General features: G+C 42.7%; 1 protein-coding gene across 6 annotated transcripts in view; it reads left to right on the top strand.

The window, feature by feature from the left end:
* The window catches only part of FAM184B (family with sequence similarity 184 member B), an 88,151-nt gene that overhangs the window by 35,223 nt on the left and 31,636 nt on the right, over positions 1-21,292 (top strand). For 5 of the 6 annotated variants that reach the window (XM_045017302.1, XM_045017304.1, XM_045017303.1 and 2 more), the window contains exons 2-7: positions 726-1,496; positions 4,216-4,351; positions 4,459-4,595; positions 5,460-5,666; positions 17,612-17,722; positions 19,145-19,282. In XM_045017302.1, coding sequence (XP_044873237.1) covers positions 726-1,496; positions 4,216-4,351; positions 4,459-4,595; positions 5,460-5,666; positions 17,612-17,722; positions 19,145-19,282 — 1,500 coding nt within the window. The remainder of the gene's footprint in view (positions 1-725; positions 1,497-4,215; positions 4,352-4,458; positions 4,596-5,459; positions 5,667-17,611; positions 17,723-19,144; positions 19,283-21,292) is intronic. The other variant, XM_045017307.1, reaches the window with a different exon arrangement.

Below are 21,292 nucleotides of genomic sequence, written 5' to 3' on the forward strand. Positions count from 1 at the left end.
CAAAAATTCTATGAATCTACCCTTCATTCCAACCCATTGTAGATTTTTAATGGATATTTCAAAATAATAATAATATTTTATATTTATATAGTACCTTCCATATGAGGATCTGGATGAGCTTTACAAATATTGAGTGAAACATAATCATAGCCCTGAGAGAAGAGAATTATTACTCCACATTTTATAGACTGAGCAAAGTAAATTGCAGAAAGTTTAAGAGCAACAGTTTTAAAAGTGGCCACTTATTTCTCAGCTGTTGAATGCTCAACTTGAGCCAGAACCTGATTTTCTGCAGCACTGAGCAATCAGCGCTTCCATTGACCTCAAATGGATTTGTGTGAACTCAGCACCTCTGGAAATCAGGCCTGTGTTTTGAGTTAGGTACAGTGGACACTCCTGAAAATTTTGGCCTAAGTGACTTGCCAAAGTTGCCTGAGAAAATCTTTGCTAGAGTCCAGAATAGACCCTATATTTCCCAGTTCCCACTCTGCTATCTTAATCTCATGGTCATCTTTCCTCCCTTCACGATGTTGCTTTCTAATTTGTGCTTGAGGTGCATCTGCCTGTTGTTTTCACTTTTTTCTCCTTGCTAGTACGGAACAGTTTACATTTAACTGTTGTGATCATCATCTTAGAAATTAATTTAATACATTGATGAATACAATCGCTGAATCTTTAATACTGTCAATTAAAAGATATTGTAATATTCTATTCCCGGTCTATAGGTGATATATGCTTTGAACACTAAAAATGACGAGCAGGAGGCCAGTATACAGGCTCTTAAAGAAGCTCATCAAGAGGAAATTCAGCGCATCCTTGCTGAGACAAGGGAAACCATTCTCCAATATAAATGCAAAGTAGGAGAAGAGCAGGAGCTACGAAAGCATATTCAGACCCTTGAAGATACACTGGAGCAACACACGAGGCTAAAGGAGGAAGCCTTAGCAGAATTTACTGTGTGCAAGAAGCAGGTGGAAGAGAAGGCATTCAGAACAGAGGCAAAACATACTGAAAGGATCATTACCCTTTCCAAGGAGATGCTAGATACGAAGACAGACTCTGAAAACAAGCCTCAACATTTCAATCAGGAGTCAGAGAGCCTGGTAAATGATTGTAAGCCTTTTAGGCAAGAGAAATTGGATAGAAAGGAGACAATAGATGAAAAATGCAGCATAGAGTTGCAGGCTCTAATTAATGAAATGGAAAAGCTCAAGAGGGAGAACCAGAAAATAACTGAAGAATATGCTCAGAAAGCCAGCAAACTACAAGCCTCTTACAAGAAAGAAAAAGAGACTTTGAAAAAGGCCATGCAGCAGTCAGTGGCCGATACACAGAAACAGTGCCAGCAAAGAGCAACAGAGCAAAAGAAAAGCTCTGAGGCCCAGGAAGCTGCTTTGCGGCAGCAGGAGAAGAAGCTGGAGGCTGAGCTGGAGGTGAAAGGCCATAAGATAAATGAGTTGAAGAAGCATTCCCAGAAGCTGAAGGAGAGGATGCAGGTAGAATGGGAGATGCTGATCCATCTGCCTATAAAGTAGCAAATTACTAAGCCTTTAAAATTCTGTTTTATAAAAGTGTTTTTCTGTCTATAAATAGCCCTGAGTTAAGTGCTTTGTAAGCGCTAGAGAAGTTTAACAGAGCTCAGAAGGCAAGGGGGAGAAACGTAATTAAGTGACAGAGTTTCAGAGACAATTAAGAATCCATTGTGGAGCCTTCTCGAACAGCACCCTAGCTCAAATCTGTAGATGATGCACAGGGGGAGAGAGGTGAATCTTGTGTCTTGACTGAAAACTTATCCTCCCTCAGCTGCTAGGTGAAGGGGGCAGCAATGTTGCCAAAGTGTGGCAGGGGATATGCTAGGAATGGGGGATGGCAGCTGTGTATCCTCCCACCCTCTGGCCATCAGCAGCCCATCCACTTCAATACGAGGTGCATTCTTGGGTAGAGAGGCTAGCCAGCAAGACAGCAGGTTGGACATCAGCTGCTTTATGTTGTATGCTCCTAGTCATGACCCTCAATTTAGGTAGCATTTAATAAAGTGTGCATCTTGGAAGATTCCAATACAATGATGATAATAGGCCAGATCACTTCCTCAGTGGGGAAGAATCTGTCAGAGGGAGCTCAGAAGGAGGAAATCTGGAAATCATGAGGATCCCCTCACAGAAATTCCCTCACACTGTTCCATTGGGGGTGGGGGGCAGGGTTTACCTCCCTGTCAAAGCCCAGAACCTCATAGCTTCCCAGGGTCCATGGGTGGCTGGCCCAGGGCCAGACACAAGGAGCTCCTTCCCCTGCCCACTGAAGCTCTGGTGTCCTCTGTCCCCACCTCACTGCCTGGCAGTACAGCTCTGAGTGAGCTGAACAGGCACAGACTCCTCCTTAAAGGTGATCCCTGCTGAGGAGGGGGCTTCGAGGAAAAAAATGAGACAGCCCCAGGCCACATCACCTGTTCTTTGTGAATTCCACAAGATCAGAGGGGGAAATGAGTCCAGACACCACTGTCTCCCTCTCCCACACACTCCAGAGAGGAGGGAGAGGGTGGTGCTACAGACGCTGGTAAGCCCTTCCATCACACAGGGCAGGGGGATTCAGTCACAAACCCTGGTTCAGGAAGGTACTTAGGCATGTAGCTAACTTTAAGTGAGTAGTCCCATTGAAGTGATCCCTGCAGACCTTTCCTACATGCAACCCATTTACTTGAGCTGTGTTCAGGGTCCCGTTTCTGTTCTTAATGTAATATTTCAAATTTTAATTTTACAGTTAATTAATTCTTAATTTACAGTTGCTAGAAGGCCTGTAGGATGCAGGCCCCCATTTGGCAAATCTCTTAAACTGAGTACATGCTTAATCTCAAACACCTGCTTAGCTCCACTGAAGTTAAAATTAAGCATTCGCTTAAATGCTTTGCTAAATTTGGGCCTTGCTGAACTAGCTAATCTGAAAAAAGCAGAAGCTGAAGGATAGAAACAACACTTCCTAGAATTTGGTCCCAGAAATAAAGATTAGATTGTAATTATACACTTAATAGGACAAGTATAAAAGACTTCATGCTGCTGGTGTATGTGTTGTCTATGGCTTATGCATATTATACCATGCAACTGTTTTATATCTATTAGTTTTCCACATATACCTCTACCTCGATATAACGCTGTCCTCGGGAGCCTAAAAATCTTACTGCGTTATAGGTGAAACTGTGTTATATCTAACTTGCTTGATCTGCTGGAGTGTGCAGTCCCGCCTACCCCGAGTGCTGCTTTACCGCGTTATATCCGAATTCATGTTATATTGGGTCGCGTTATATCAGGGTAGAGGTGTATCACAATAGTTTATGTATTGCTAGCAGAAACTGATTTAAATGGAAGAAAATGCAATGTTTCTGGCATTAAATAAAAAAGGAACTGGAGGTGCCGAGGCAGTTTCAGGTCTTCCACTTTTTGTTTCTGATTTTGGTATCAGCTGAATGGAGCTCTGGTTGAAATTACATTAGGAAGATCTGTTCTGAGGGCCAGATTCTCAGCCTGTGTAAATTGGTGGTGTTCCTGTGAAGCCAATGGAGCTATGCTGATTCACATAAGCTTAGACTCTTGTGTTTAAAGAAGAACTCTCACTCTGGGATAAATTTGGGGGGAAAAGAGAACAGTTCCACAAAATGTAGTTTCCAATATTTTGCTAATATTTGTTTTCACATAAAAGCTTTCCTTCATAAGGTGGCTTTTTCTACTGTCACATACTTATGACTACTTTTCACAAACACATTATAAGATTACAGATTGTGAAGAAGAAATTTCTTTAATCACAAATATCTCTGATCATTAGCAAATACTGGCAAGGAAAGCCATTAAATGCATTAAACATAAAAGGAAAAGGATGTTTAAGTGTGATGAATTTTCTGCTTTTTCCTCAGTGCATGACAAGTGCTTGGAGACCTTTGGATGAAAGGTCCCATATTAGAGCAAATGTAGTATTATTATTATTTCAGTGCCAGTGCATGTGTGACGACAAATAGTGAAGCTGGTTTAAATAAAGATCTAATTTCTCTAATAGATGTTGGAGGTATTGCAGTGCTTGACAGAGGCAGAACTAACTAGCTTACCTCTAAGTTTCCAAGTGCCTGAGACATCACTATATAGTAATGGTGATTGGTGACCTCTGCACTTGAGACTAAAATGGACTATATGCAAGATGCCAAAGAAATAAGTGATATCTATGATATTTTAGGACTTGGAAATACAGCTTAAGGAGTCTCAACAAGAGACTCTGGAGTCCAAAAGCACAGTGCAGAAACTGGAAGAAGAATTGACTGTAGCCAAAGAGAGGCTCATGCTGCAGGAGAATGAAATACTGAGTAAAGCAGGTACGCTGCTCATTAATGTCATTGTTAAATATTTCCCTTGCTAGTCAGTCATGTTGTAAACTCCCAAGTGATATATGTTGTTTGAAATGTAAATCTTACAACCGCAGAAGAAATGGAAACCGTGCTGAATTCCCAAAGCAAAGCTGAGAAAGAAGTAGATGAACTGAAGAATCAAATAATGCAGCTGCAGCAAATGACCTACACCAAACAGAGCCACACCGAGGAAGGCAGTGAAGACACACAGGTATTTACTCCCAGACCTCTCAAGGTATGGTACCCCATCTAAGGCCTGATCCAAAGTGCATTGATATCTGGGGATCTTTCTTTTGACTTCCGTGGACTTTGGATTGTGTGTGTAGGCCTCAGTCCTGCCAGGTAGTGAGTGCTGGGCCCAATCCAGCCAAGCACTTAAACACACACTTGACTAATTTGGTTGACTTCACTTGGACTACTCACATGCTTAAAGTGAGGCTTATACTTAAGTGCTTTCCTGGTTCTGGGCGGAGTGCTCAATCCCTTAAAAAGGGAGAGGACCAAGGCTAAGATGCTGATTAATGTAAAAAAGGAAATTATTTGATTCCATTTAGAAGCTTAACAAGAAAAAGTTCAAATAATGAACTCCCACCAGTAAGGAGTTTATAGACCCTAATAGCTCCCTAATTTATAGACCCTAATTAGCCTTCTGCTAATTAATTAGCTAATCTAAACTCTCTTTACCATGATCTGTTAGCTCCCCCTACTGGATTATTGCACCTGGATGTTAGAAAAACACACTTGGAGTGAGAAACATAGCAGGGACCAAATTCATATGTGGTGTAACTCCATGAAAGTGCAGTTGTCCATGAGGAGATCTCTAATTTCAGAAGTAGATCACATGATGAAAAAGTGTAAGAAACTTGATTATAAAAGATGTGTACAGACCTGGAGCGTTAAAATTTCACAGGAAGGGAGTGCTTTTTTTGTTTTTTTTTTTTTTTAACAAGAACCCAGTGTTGTCCAATGGAATTCACCTCGGAGGACAGGAAATCCCCTACAGAATAGGTGGACTGCTCAGGCTCCAGGACTTTATCTTGATTTTCTTATATTATAAGGCCACTGTATTTTATAGCCCATGGAAGCTGCAGCTACTGAAATAGAAGATATAAAGCAACGGCACGAAGAAGAACTTCATAAAATTAAACGACAGTCAGATGAGGAGAAAATGCGTTTGAAGGAGCAGCTTGTGAAGGGGTTGGAAGATCTTGTAAAGAAACACACAATGGAAATCAAATCTGCTCAAACCTCCATGGAAGCTGAAAGAAAAACATTGCAGAAGGTGGGGATGTTCTTCTATTAATAGATACTCTGATTCATCTGTTTTTAATCTCATTGGTCATAGTCATTTTCATTATTCTAACTGGAGGCACTTTGAGTTACTAGAAAATGCAAGGATATTGTTGCTGTGTTTCTGTTCTAAAAAGTGAACGGAACTGGTGGTTTTTCTATGAAAAGCTTCACAGTCAAAGTGAATTTATCCTTGATGTGACTCCTATGTTCTTGGCAGTGCCTATGCTTGAATGCCTTTCATGTGACAGCAATGTGATTAATTTAATGTCCATCCCAAGGGATAATGACCAGCGGTGGTATATTCCAATCTCAAATTAAAATTCATATGGATCCTTGCTATTCAAAACTTGAATAGCATTAACCTACCCAATACTTGCATATTTTCCAAACATAGAGCCCAATCCTGCAAGATGCTGAGAAGCTCCTGTAAGACAATAGAATTGAGAGGATTTAGCACCACTCATCACTGGCTCCAGAGTGCAGTTGCACAGGTCAGATGTTGCTGCTGACTGCAGGAACCAGTGGCCACCAAGGCACAAAAGAGAATAAATAAGCTGATACTAATCTCCATACTTAATTCCAATCAGTAGGAGTAATTCTTGTCTTCCCTCAGATCCAAACAGGTTGCCTTGGTAACACCAGTAGTCATGGAAATACTGTAGGAGTCTATATTGCACTTTAATTTAAACTGTGGGCATTGCATTGGCACCCAGTCGCTAAAGAGATTCATCAGAGAGATGTAGTTTCTTGAGAAATAAACTTCTGCGGTAAATTCTGCCCTTGCATCTGTGGGTTGCACTCCCTTGGGGTCAGTGAATTTGCACATTGCAAGGGCCTCGATACAGCAAAGCACCTAAATAAATGTGTTAAATCCATCCTGATTTAGCAGAGCACTTAAACACATGTTTAACTTGAAGCAGGTGTTTAAATCCCAATGAGACTTAAAATTAAGCATATACTTAAATGGCATGTTGAATCAGAGCCTAAATCAGAAAAGAATTTGGCCCCCTGTCTCCTTATGGGACTTGCTTATTTCTGCCTAAAAGATATATAAGCAAAACTATTAGAGCACACGACATGGCAATCAGACCAACTGGTCTGGGCATCATTCACATCCTTGTTGGAGCTGCAAGGGCTTCCCTACCCTATTTGCTTTGCTTTTACACTTCTGTCCTTGGAGTTCCACTTCTGGTTAATGGGCCATTACACAAAGTAAAACTATTTCCCCATGTTTATTCCCCCTCCACAGTTCCTTACATCTCCTTGTCAATTGCTGGAAATGGGCAATTTTCATTACTACTACAAACAGTTCTTTTTCTCTCCTGCTGATAATAGCTCACCTTGACTGATCACTCTCCTTATAGTGTGTATGGTAACACCCATTGCTTCATGTTCTCTGTGTGTATATATATCTTCCTACTGTATTTTCCACTACATGCATCCAATGAAGTAGGCTGTAGCCCACGAAAGCTTATGCTCAAATAAATTTGTTAGTCTCTAAGGTGCCACAAGGACTTCTGTTCTTTTTACTTCTGGTTAAGAATCTCTGAGCACACCTCCTTGTAAAGAGCATAAGGGAGGTTGCTGCTAAGACATGTAAGGCACTCTGCCCTGCTTGCCAGCTGCCGAATACCTTGTTTTGTAGTACTCTTAGGGTATGTCTACACTACAAGACTATTTCGAATCAACTTAATTCGAATTTGTGGAATCGACCTTATGAAGTCGAAGTTGTGTATCCACACTAAATACACTAGTTCGACTGTGTGAGTCCACAGTAACGGGGCCAGTGTTGACTTTGGAAGCGGTGCACTGTGGGAAGCTATCCCACAGTTCCCGCACTCCCCGCTGCTCATTGGAATCCTGGGATTTCCCCCCAATGCATGCTGGGGGGAAAAATGTGTCGAGGGTGGTTTTGGGTAACTGTCATCATTGAACCGTCAATCACGCCCTCCCTCCCTCCCTCCCTGAAAGCGCCTGCGGGCAATCTGTTCGTGCACTTTTCTGCTCAGTGACAGCGCGGGCGCCACAGCACTTTGAGCACGGATCCCGCTGCAGTTATGGCCGTTGTCAACTCCTCGCACCTTATTGTCCACCTCTTCCACAGTCAGCTGCTGAGAAATAGGGCTACTTTTCAATGGTGCTGCGAGCGCTGGTGGACCATGGGCGACGTTTTACCAACATCAACATCGGGTGGCCAGGCAAAGTTCATGACGTGCGTGTTTTCAGGAACTCTGGTCTGTTTAGACGCCTGCAGGAAGGTAGTTTCTTCCCGGACCACAAAATAAGTCTTGGGGATGTGCAGATGCCTGTAGTGATCGTCGGGGACCCAGCCTACCCGCTAATGCCCTGGCTCGTGAAGCCCTATGCAGGCACCTTGCACAGCGACAAGGAACTCTTCAAGTACCAGCGAGCAGTGAGCAGCGTGACCTGTGACTGTTCAGTTTCTTTACAGAGAAGCTGAACCTGCCTCTGTTTCTTTACCAAGTGACTGTTGACTAGCATCTGCAGTTACATACCCCGCCCACCCCGCTTCCCCAACTTCCAACACACGTTTAAAAATAAAATACATGTTCCACTGTAACTTTACAAAGGTTTCTTTATTGATGACTTTGCGTTACAGGGTTGAAACTGGGACACGGACTGTGCTGGGTAGGGTGTGCAGTGATGTAAAGACCGCCTGTAAACTCGAGGAATGACAGGCTCCTGCTCCCAGAGCAGTCTGCAGTACCGGACTGGATGTTTCAACGGAGCCTGCCATCCCTCCTTTTTGGGACTCTGTGTGCGGGGGCTATGTGGCCTTTTGGCGGGGGAGGACGGATACAGATTCCTCTGCTGCGTGGCTCTGTGGTCCAGGACAGGGACTGTTGCATGAGATTTGTAACCCCCCTCCCCCGCTACAAAGTCACGTACCCCCCCCACCCACACAGAACCTGCAAACCACCTCCCATACCGACCAGGGTGCGTACTGACTGCAGTGTGTGTGTGACCTGCTGCTGATCCTGCCCCCATGTCTGTACCCTGGTAAAGGTGATTGTCCTGTCAAATTACCAACCCCCTTCCTCCACTTCAAACACAGTCTCCTCTAAAAGAACATGACGGAAACAGTAATTAACAGAAAAGTATTTTTAATTATCAACTAGACAGTTAGGGGATGAAACTGGGATGGGGGCTTGGGTGAGGCGGGAAGGAAAGGACTTCTCAAAATTTAGGGTATGAGAGCTTTTGGGTACTTGAGCACTCTGCTGGGGTGCAGTGACAGTTTACACGGCCTCTGGCGCCCCTCCTTCTGGTTATTTTGGGTGAGGAGAGTATGGGACTTTGTGGCGGGGGAGGGCGGTTGCAGATACACTGCAGGGGGGCTCTGTCCTCCTGCCTGAGGTCCTGCAGAACATGCACAAGGCGCAGGAGCATGTCCGTTTGCTCTCTCATTAGTCCAAGCAGCGTTTGAGTCGCCTGCTTGTCTTCCTTACGCCACCTCTCCTCCCATTCGCTGTGTGAGCGCTGGTACAGAGAGAGGGTCTCCCTCCACTGGCTCTGCTGGTCCGCCTCGTCTCGGGAGCACCCCATAAGTTCAGCGAACATCTCGTCCCATGTCTTTTTATTTCGCCGCCTAATCTTTGCCAGCCTCTGTGAGGGGGATGCTGTGGCGGGTCTGGAGACAGTCCAAGCTGTGTGATGGGAAAAAGGGAGTGAATTCCTTGCAAAGATAAATTTTTGCGAACAATGAACACAGTCTAGTCTGTCTCTGTGAATTCTGGGTTGAGATCCCAGTGCCTGATGGGGCAAAAACCATTTTCGCGGGTGGTTCTGGGTAAATGTCATCAGTCATCCCTTCCTCCGGGAAAGCTACAGCAGACAATCATTTCACGCCCGTTTTCCCTGGATTGCCCTGGCAGACGCCACAGCATGGAAACCATGGAGCCTGTTTTGCCTTTTGTGCCTTTCGTGCCTGTCACCATATGTGTACTAGATGCCGCTGACAGAGGCGGTCCAGCAGCGCTACACAGCAGCATGCTTTTGCTTTTGCATGACAGCAGAGAAGGTTGCCAGCCATATTGTACCATCTACCACACCATAAATTGGTAATAAGATGGGCATGGTTACCAGTCCTTTTGCACTGCACCATTTGCTGCTGTCATAAGTGCCCCTGGCTGCTCATAGCCAGGGGCGCAAAAGCCAAAATTGGGAATGACTCCCTGAGTCAATCCCTCCTTTTTGGTATCTAAAAATAGAATCAGTCCTGCCTAGAATATGGGCAAGTGTACTAGAGAACCACTGTATCAGAGAACCAGAGAGCACAGCTGCTCTGTGTCAGATCCTGCATAGATTATGAGCTGTATGCTATTCACAGGGGGTGCTCCTGCAACAACCCCAACTGTTCATTCCATTCTTCCCCAGCCTTCCTGGGCTACCATAGCATTGTCCCCCCACTTGTGTGATGAAGTAATAAAGAATGCAGGAATAAGACACAGTGACTTGTTAGTGAGAAATGAGTGGAAGGCAGCCTCCAGTTGCTATGATAGTCCAGATAGGACATTAAGGAGTGTGGAGGAGAGGAGCCCAGCATCCTACTGCTAGTCCAGGGGCAATTGAATCTTTTCTTTACACATGAAGGGTGGGGGCTGATGAAGCTCAGCCCCCTGTTGCTATAATGACGATGGTTATCAGCCATATTGTACCATCTACCAGGAAAAATTAGGGCCAGGCGCCCTTGATTGACCTTACCGATGCTAGTCAGCATGGTTACCAGTCCTTTTGCACTGCCCCATGTGCCAATAGGCTGATGATGAGGACAGGTACCAGTCGTTTTGTACCATCAGCCACCCATGGCGGGGGGCGGGGAGCAAGGATGTTGGTGTTGAGTGCTGCACCATCGCGTCTATCTGCAGCATTGAGTAAAGATAGGGTGACATGTAAAAGAGTCAAGAGAGGATTGTTTTCCCTTTCACTTCTGGGGGTGGGTGGGGGGCTGCGTAAATTGCCTAGCTATGCCCTGACCCACCGCGGACACTGTTTTTGACCCTAGAAGCATTTGGAGCTCAGCCAAGAATGCAAATGCTTTTCGGAGACAGCAGGAACTGTGGGATACCTTGCGTCCTCAGTCCTCCCTCCCTCCATGAGCGTCCATTTGATTCTTTGGCTTTCCGTTACGCTTGTCACGCAGCTGCGTGCTGAGTCTCTGTTACGCCGTCTGTCCGGAGATTTTTTAAAAATACTTTGGACCAGGCGTAACATTACAGTAATTCCCCTAATTAGATGCAGGAGTCTCCGAACGAAATCACCCTGAGGACGGTCACTGAAGGAGATAGAGAGCGCATGCTGCGTGAAAGCCAGCACAAACCAGGGCCCTATGCAGCCGTGCTCGGGGAGGCAATGCTCCCTGAGTACCTCATGAAAGCCTCGCGTGGAAAAGTGTGCTACCACGGAGCACCCAATAAGGCAGCTCTCCCCAGGAGCCTCCTGCGGAGGCTTTTAGATTACCTCCAGGAGAGCTTCGTGGAGATCTCCCAGGAGGATTTCTGTTCTATCCCCATATATAGAGAGACCTCCTTTTCACATACTTCAGATTCCTGTTATATTAAGAATAAAAGTTTACATGGTTAAAGCACTTACCGACTGCTCCTTCCTCTGATTCAGGATCCGGGTTAATGGCCGGGGAGGGTTGGTAGGGGATCTCTGTGAGGGTGATGAAGAGATCCTGGCTGTCGGGGAAACCAGCGTTGTAAGCGCTGTCGCCTGCCTCGTCTTCCACAAACCCTTCCTTATCTTCCCCGTCCGCAAACATCGCCGAGGAACTGGCCGTCGACACTGTCCCATCATCAGAGTTCATGGTCACTGGTGGGGCAGTGGTGGCAGGCTCCGTAGTATCCGTTTGCCGCTTTGATTTTTTGGTAGCCTTGTCTGGGGTCCTTGATTTTCACGCGGCGCTGCGTTGCATCCCGGCTGTATCCTCTGTCTCTCATGGCTTTGGAGACCTTCTCGTAGGTCTTTGCATTCCGTTTTTTGGAGCGCAGCTCCGAGAGCACAGACTCCTCGCTCCACACACCGATCAGATCCAAGAGTTCCCGGTCAGTCTATTCTGGGTCCCTCTTTCTATTCAGAGATTACATGAACTCCTCTGCTGGAGAGCTCTGCATCGCTGCCGGTGCTGCTGAGCTCACCCCGATGTCCAACCACGAAATGAGATTCTAACTGTCCAGACAGGAAAAGGAATTCAAATTTTCCCAGGACTTTTCCTGTGTGGCTGGTCAGAGCATCCAAGCTCGGACTGCTGTCCAGAGCGTCAACAGAGTGGTGCAGTGTGGGATAGCTCCAGGAGCTAGTAAGTTCGATTTGCATCCACACCTAGCCTAATTCGACATAGCCATGTCGAATTTAGCGCTACTCCCCTCGTCGGGGTGGAGTACCGAATTCGAACTAAAGAGCCCTCTAGGTCGAATTAAACGGCTTCCTGGTGTGGACGGTTGAGCGGTTAATTCGAATTAACGCTGCTAAATTCGAATTAAAGTCCTAGTGTGGACCAGGCCTCAGCCCCAGCAAGCGTGGGGAGCAAAAGTCTGGGGGTTGAACGCAGGTTCTTCCATGTAACAATGCAAAGCTGTTTGAGTTTTCATTCGGACTATGAGCCTAATTTTTAAACAGGATGGATTGACTTAAATCACTTTGATTTAAATGAGATTTAAATTATTTAAATCATCAAGCAGGAAACTTTGATTTAAATAATTGATTTTAATCAAATTTTGCATCTGTACCTTTTAGTTATTTTCCTAAAGAAAGATTGATTTGCAACTAAGTATAGCCTTTACACTAAAATTGGTGTTTCTTTTTGCTAACCAGGAGGATACCCTATATCTATACACATTTATTTAAGTAATTATTTAGATTAACTTTTTACAAGATTATGCTTTTTTCCCCTTGCGATTTGTATCAAGTTCAATTTGGATGGAATTTCAAGTTAAAAACACAAAAAGCAGCTTTTTAAAAATTAAACAACCTTAAATGCTGGATACATTAAAAAAAAGTTTATCAACACATGCTTTGCATTTAAAACTAACTGATTTTATTAAACAAAGGAAGTATTATCTGCAGTTAATGAATTGAACTGATTATTTCTGATCACTGTGCCCTTCATGAACTAGGAGATCTCATTCTCTCACATCTAATTTTTATTCATAGATTGGTGGAGGAAAACAAGCTTTCCTGCTATTTCAACTCCCAGTTGGTTTCTTAACTTTCAGTGAACTTGTCAGTGAACTGATCTAGTTGAATAAACTGTAATGAAGAAAATATTGTCTCTGAACCTGTAGAAGAGGCTACTGATGTCAAAAGCTGGTTTAGCACTTCAGCAAACTTGGCTTGTAGTGCTTAGCCAGTGACTTCCACCAATTCAGTGGTTTGACTTTGTTTAAAACTTGGCAACAAACATGTACCATTTAATATTTTTTGTAGTTATTTATATTGTTTCATGGATTATAATAAGTTTAGGCCCCAACATAAGTTGTCAATTCAAATTTAATTTTAAATAAACCCATATTTAATTTAAATAAAAAAATCCAATTTAAATTAAAAAACGCTTCAATTTTTTTTATTTTAAAAAAATCATAGTTTTTCTACCCTGTTTTTTTAAGGGGTCGCAGCCTGGCCCCCTTTTATGGGTGTGCACGTTTGCAAGTGCAAAACATCTGCATACATGCTCTCATTAATAATAATAATAATAATTATATATATATATATATATATATATATATATATATATATATATATATATATATATATATATATATCATTCAAACGCTCCAGCCAAGAGCTGGACCCCATTGTGCTAGGCGCTGTGCAAACACTTTTTGAAGCACTAATACATGAGCATGAAGCGATAGAGTTTAAATGCTCAAAATCCCATTTGTCAAAAAGGGAACTGTGTGTGGAAAATTCCATCACCTGACCATAAAAGTGCAAGTGTTTGAACGTGGCATGTCCAGGTGTTTGAACAGGCAAAATTGTATGCACACAAAGGGAAGCCTCCTTCTGAAAATCCGACCCTTGTTTTTTGAATAGCAGGTGAGCAATCTAATGTGTATGCCAAATGGCGCTGAGAAAGGCCACAGGAAGTTTTCTATGTGCACAATTTAAACTTCCAGGTTCAAATGTGAGTTAGTTTGTTTGTCAATAATAAATGCACAGATATAGGTACTGCTTGGGGGCATCTTCTATAAACAGTAAAACTAAACTTGTTTTTGTCAAATAATATTTTTCATTGCTACTGTTACTCCTGTCCCAGGATCTAATGAGTTAAGTCCCTCAACAGCTTCATGAGGTAGGGAGATTATGATAATACCCTCATTTCAACTAGGAAAACTGACGTACAGAGAGGTTAAGTGACTTGCCAAAGGTTGCACAGGAAACCCGTGTACGCCTCTGATCTTCAGTGCTTTAACCACAAGACTATTTATTCTTCTCCTTTTCTTTGAAAACTAATTTTGTCTTTTCCAACTCTCTTCTCAGTTCTCTGTCAATCTCTGCCTGCCAGTTCACAGCACCTCCACACTGTGAATTCGTGCTAGATTTCCATTTGCTTAATTATTAGCTATGAGGAATCCTCATTACTCCATGGTCTTTGCTCGTGTTTGCTAACACTGTACCTTCCTTTTAATTATATTACTTGTCTCTTCAGAAGTTTACATTCACATTCTGTTATGTTGAATGTTTTAAGTCATTCTGTTTTAAGCATTATAGACTTCCATTGGGCCTGAAGTTCTTAGAATTGGCATCTTCACCCTCCCTCTTCCCCCCCGCCCTCCCTGTCCATCCGTTCCCCCCCCCCCACACACACAAGTGGTCTCTCAAGGCCTGCTGGAGAAATGTTTTCAGTTAGCAAGTTGACACAGATGAGAAGAGCAAGTATGCAAATGATCTTAAAATACCAAATTGCTCAAGGAAATATTTAGGAGTTGCATATTCAGTCTTTTTACAGCAAATGAACACTCTAACTGTGAAGATATTCAGACACTAAGGGATATTGTCATGGGTCTCACCCCCACTTGGAGCTGTTGGGTTCCAATGTGGGGACCTGCCTGGTTTCCCTCTAAACTAAAATCCTAGTTTAGATCTAGTAAAAGCTGCCACCACTCAATCAGGAAATGTGGATTGAGACACAGTCCTTCCCCAAAATCCTAGGGGATTCCAAGAGCCCCAAATCCATGGAGTTCTTACACCCAGGAGAAATAAACCATTCCCCCCTGCTTCCTCTCCCCTCCCTTTTCCTAGGAGAGACACCGGGATTTAACTATAGAGGGAATCCTCCCCCTCCTCTTTCCCTGAGAATCCACCCAAGGAAAGACCAACCAAGTCCTTAATAGAAAAGAATTTATTAAAGAATAAAAAAGAAAAGTCACTGTCTTTGTAACCAAATTGGAACAATACAGGGTCTAAACTTATCAATCTCTGGAGAGAATCCCCCCTCCTTTCTTTCTCAGTAAAAGCAATCACAGTACAGACTTAAAGAAATTCTATAGCAAACCACAGAATTGCAAATACAGAAATAAAAGTATAAGAATACTAGTTCCTGGCTAATACTCACTAGCTTGAATAGAAGAATTTGTTGCAGAAACCTGGGAGGACTTGATTAAGATGTCTGGACTCTCTTAATACCCAAGAGAGACTCTCTAAGGCCACGTCTATACTTACCCGCCGGGTCGACGCGGCGAGTTCGACTTCTCGGAGTTCGAACTATCGCGTCTGATCTAGACGCGATAGTTCGAACTCCGGAAGCGCCGCGGTCGACTCCGGTACTCCACCGCGGCAGGAGGAGTTGCCGGAGTCGACCCTGGAGCCGCGGAGTTCGCTTCCGCGGCGTCTGGACGGTAAGTCATTCGAACTAGGGTAGTTCGAATTCAGCTACGTTATTCACGTAGCTGAATTCGCGTACCCTAGTTCGAACCATGGGCTGTGTGTAGACCAGGGCTAAGAAAACAAAGAACAGAAAAAAAAAACCTCCACAGGGATTTGAAAATATTTGGTCCCTGATTGGTCCTCTGGTCAGGTGTCCACAGGTACTGCTTGTTAACCCTTTACAGGTAGACAAAAACCTTAACCCTTAACTAACTGTTTATGACAGATACATATTCAGCTCAGAGCACAGGGAGTTAGATGGGTTAAACTGGCTAAATCCCCACCTTCTGCTTTGACAATGATGTGTACAAAGTTGTGCATGCCCTGAAAGGAGATTTAATTAACTGTAAAAGCACTGGATTGACAACCTTCGACACTGAAATCCTCCATCCATTGAGCAGATACAGCATGGGCAGCATCACTGCAAGCTTCCAATCACTCTCTTGCCAATGGGCATCAACCTTGAACTGGAAGGACAGTTTCTAAGGGTGAGAGGTGGCAGTTCAATCTTCATTTAATTCTTGATTTCTCCACTGGGGTTGTCATTAAGGTTGCAGTTGTAATGGTGATTTCTGAGATGTGCACACCTTTCCATTAGAAACTCTACTGAGATTACCAGTCATCAGACTTTGATTATATAGTAAATACCTCTTTAAAAATGTGGTGGATGGTTTGCACATTAATACAACTTTAGATTAACCCTTCTTGAACATAGATGCAATACCAGACAAATGTCATCTACTCACTGCAGTTTTAACACTCCAAGCTGCTTTTTGGTGGAAGACTGAGACCACAGCCAGTGTAAGTCTATGGTGATCATGGAAACAGAACAAAACACTTAGATGACTATGTAATTAATGTAAGGAAAGACACTACAGGACAGTAGTATCTATTATTGAGTAAACTGTTATGGCTATGCAGAATGCATGGAAGCAGCCTTGAAAAGCCACGACAGAGTGTGAATCCTGAAAATAAGCCGTGAGAAAGTGTATCTGATTTCTTCAGCTGAAATTCCCTCCCGCCCTCACATGGAAATCCTCACCGCAATTCAGTTATACTGGAAGCTTCATCGGGGTCAAGGATAACAGTTTCTAATGGGTTGTTTGTAGGTGACTTGCATTGAATAGTTTTTCCACATAAAAGTTGCTTGCAAAGTAATGAGATATGATTTCATAATATTGATTCATAACTGTATTTTCTAAAATGCAAAAATTAGTAACCAAACTCCATTATATCTATTAATATGTATTCTCTGACAATGCTTTTGCAGTCCTTTGCTAAGGGACAATGTGATCTAGCTCTGGACTGGCTTTCAGTCAAGACCATTATTTTAAGCTCTCTTACTGATTTATTCTGTGACCTCAGCCACATCACTTCCCTCCTCTGTGTCTGTTTCATCATCCAACAGCTCTTGGATACTACAGTGATGGATGCAACAGAAAACCCTAATTAAAACAGGCAGATAGATCTAAAATGGGGACAAGGATACTTAACTTTCTTTGCAAAAAGCTGTGATGATCCTTGGATGAAAAGTGCCATTCAAGTGCTTAAGTATTATTATTAACTTTCATAGAACTGTATGGACTCCTAGGATCTGCCTCTGTTCATGTTCCTGAAACATATTGTCCATACCTCTTCCACCCTACTGAGATACTTTCTTTCCTTCTTCTATGATGTATACCAGGGGTAGGCAACCTATGGCACACATGCCAAAGGCGGCACGCAAGCTGATTATCAGTGGCCCTCACACTGCCCGGGTCCTGGCCATGGGTCTGGGGGGCTCTGCATTTTAATTTAATTTTAAATGAAGCTTCTTAAACATTTAAAAAACCTTATTTACTTTACATACAACAATAGTTTAGTTATATATTATAGACTTATAGAAAGAGACCTTCTAAAAATGTTAAAATGTATTACTCGCACGTAAAACCTTAAATTAGAGTGAATAAATGAAGACTCGGCACCCCACTTCTGAAAGGTTGCCAACCCCTGATGTATACTCTGGGCATGGTCCTGCACATTTGTAATTGTTTTATTTACTTTTAGGAGGTTCAGATACAGTTGGAGGAATTAAGAAAGAATGCTGAGAATGAAATAAAGCAGCTAGAGAAGGAGAAAGAAGCCCTAAGTAGGAAACTTCAGGACTCTTCACTTGAGGTATGCTGGGCATAAATCCACCCTGATATTAAAAGGACTCTTAATTTTTCTTCTGATTCGGAAGGTTCTTAATGAGATTCATAATCCTTGCTGTCTGCGATATCCTTCAAGGAAATGTGCAAAGACTATAGGTAGAAATATCAGAAATTATTATTTTTAAATGTCAACAAAGATTTTAACAAAATGATATTAATTTTCACTGAGCTTCATATAGGCTTCCTCCTTTTTGTTCGTTTGTTTTTTGTTCCATAGCTCTCTAATGAGAAATTTGACTTAATGAGGGCAAGATTGTGACTTGGACTATGTGCCCATGCAAGAGGGGAATAAGAACCTTAATAGCTCCCCTATATGAGCTCCCCCAGATCTTGGATCCGGTGCCTAGAAGTGAGGCTGCTTGCCTGCTTACTTGTACCATGGAGCACATGGCGGAGAGGGGAAAGGAATGGATGGAACTTTGGCTCTATCCTCCATGCTCACTAGCCAGAGTAGCTGAGCTAGCATGGGATAGATAGTAAGTTATTGCTGGTATAGGGCAGCAATTAGTCGCACCCCACTCCCAGGAAAGAAAAGGATGCAGGGGAGGAATTGTGACCCAGAGGCGTGTCTCTGAGTCATAGTGTCTCCCAGGGTGCTGCAGCTTACACACCAGGCCTTGCTAAGGGCAGTGCTAAGTCACAGTGTATCCCTAATTCATTTTTAGCGTAGAAGTGTCTATTCTAATACAGAATCCAGCTGAAAAATAGGTCTGAGATGTTAAAATCCTGATTATTTCTTTGTAGCACTTGTTGTGGATAGTTTATGGGCTAAATAATATGCATTCTCCAAATAACTACATTTGTCAAAATGTTTATCCTATGGAGTATAATGACTGAAGGTTTGATAAATAATTTGCCTGTCAAAATAAAAACAGAACCCTAACGAAACTGGGTTTCGAAACTTTACCCAGGGAAACAGTACACCTGTAAGAATGCTGACAATTGTGAATTTTGATCTACATGAATCTGGAATGCATTTTTATCTTCTCCCAGCTTTTTCCCTTGCAACAGCCAGGTCTCTTAGGGAAATGTTACCTGTTTTAAAACTTTCCATACATAATATTTCCTTTTCGTATGTTGCTGAAAGATTTTTGCCTGTGAGCATTTTTAACATTTTATCTCATGGGAAACAAGTTATCAGAGGTCAGGAAATTCCTTGTTCTCATCATATTACAAGTGAATTCAGTGCAATGGTGAAATGCACTGAGGATGCTCAACACCATATTTACTTTTCCATCTCATTACATTTGATGTCCTGCCCAGAATAACAAATTAACTGACCTGTAACTTGCTTCTCTGGGATTGAATTAAAGATAAGCAGATGGGTTTTGGCGATGGGGAAGTTTTCATCTGTTGTTGTTGTTGTTGTTCTCGCCTGCCAACCTAGGTTTTAAGGCTTGAAGATTTTATCCGGCAAAATCAGGATATTCTCAGATACAAAGAATTTCTTCAGTCTCACTCCAGAAAAACTCCTGAGAGGCAACAGGAATCAGATAGCCCACACTGTGGAACTAGCGAGATACAGGTAGGCACTGTTGATTTTATGTTGCAATTTAGGTTTCCCATCACCTTGTATCCTCCATTTCACCACTTCTAAATCATTTCCCTTCCAACAGAGGGGGTGGGCCACTGGGAGCATTAATGACTCCACTTGCTGCCAATCAAAACATTCTGTCTCAGCTGGTAGTTACAGACTCAAGGTGGTCATAATAAACTCTCTCTTCTTGATTTGCTATAATTCAGTGTAGAAAGACACAGAAAACATGGGGTTCCATTGCCCTGAATGAAGAGGAATTGCACATTCCAGCATCAAACAGTTGTCTTGTGGGCCTTCTACTTATTTCCTAGTGTTATGAACTGAGAATATAACTGTAATCTGAACTCCATCTAAATCCTTTTTGCTTCAGTTTCTCTCTGTTTGTCTCTTGGCCACAGTACCCCTGTAAAAAGACTGCCTGTGGATGATGCATATATTTTGACATATTTCAGATGGTCTTTTTGTGGCTTCCAGGGTACCTGACGCAATATAGCGCATCTTTTGGGAAGCCAGAAGTCACAGAACTCTTTGTGCCTTTCTGTCATCCTGCAAAGATACACGTATTCTTAGTACATTAAAAGTTGAGAGGTTCTTCCTTACCATGAAATAATGTCACTCTCAAACAATGCTTGAATATTATAGTGATAAGTGTTGATTGCTTTTGGAAATCATCGGTTGTCGTAATAATTCTGTGCATTCATAGAGTACCTTCCATGCAAAGATTTCAAAGCACTTTATAAACAATAATTATTTAAGATGTACCTGAAAATAAATATTATTGTCCACATTTTACTGATGGGGAAACTGAAGCAGAGAGCCATTAAGTGACTTTCTCAAGGTCACAGAGGAAGTCTTACTGGCAATACAGGGATGTAACCTAGGACTCCTGACCTTCAGTCCTGTGGTGTAGCTATGATATCATTGTAATCTCAAGAGACACATAAGAAAGGCTATACTGGGTCAGACCAATGGTCCATCTAGCCCAATATCCTGTCTTCTGACAGTAGTCAATGCTTGATGCCTCAAAGGGAATGAACAGAACAGGGCAATCATTGAGTGATCCATTCCCTGTCATCCACTCCTAGCTTCTGACAGTCAGAGGCTAGGGACTCCTAAAGCATAGGGTTGCATCCCTGACCATCTTGGTTAATTGCCACTGATCAACATCAACTTCAATATTTTTTCTAATCCAGTTATAGTTTTGGCCTTCACAAAATCCCCTGGGAATGAGTTCCACAGATTGACTGTACGTTGTGTGAAGAAGTTCCATTCACAACATTATAAATTCATCCATTCATCTGCAAGTGCTGACATAGAAAAAGGAATTTCCTATGGAAAGACATGTGGATTCTTGATGACACTCTGTAAATTGCTTGTCTAGAACCATTGAACCATCATTTCTTGGCACAATTGCCCAAGGATTGAGGTCCAATCAATTTATAATACTACCCTTTCCTATGCACTGAGTATTCACAGCCAGGAGACTACCATGTACTATATGAACAGTATTGTGTTTTGCTAAAGGCATGATTCCCAGCTGGAAATACTGAAATGGCTCAGTCTTGAGCTTCTGCCTTGAAGGTTAAGCAGTGTGCTGTTACTAATCCAGTTCTAACCTGGATAAAATTTCAGACCTAAAAATAGCTGCATAAGGCACATTTGTGGTTGGGTTGACGTAGTGAGAATGCTGTGCAGAGTGGAGGGAAGCATTATAATTAAATCTCACTCTGGATGCTCCTGGAAACACAATATTTATATACCACTGAGATTTTCTAGGTAAACTAAATAAATCAAATTCTTGCCTCTTCTCGCTCTCAGAAGGAAGCACATGGGAAATGGACTAAAATAAAATTCTATAACCTAGGCATATTTGGTCATCTCCTTAAAGCTTTAGGAGCTTCCTCCATATGTGCTAAAGTGCAGGAGCTGATATTACAAGGTACATAGCATGGAATGGCAGGAACCATCTTTTCATGTTATACGCATGGACAGCACCTA

This window comes from Mauremys mutica, chromosome 5 (genome assembly GCF_020497125.1).
Source record: "Mauremys mutica isolate MM-2020 ecotype Southern chromosome 5, ASM2049712v1, whole genome shotgun sequence".
Lineage (NCBI taxonomy): Eukaryota > Metazoa > Chordata > Testudines > Geoemydidae > Mauremys > Mauremys mutica.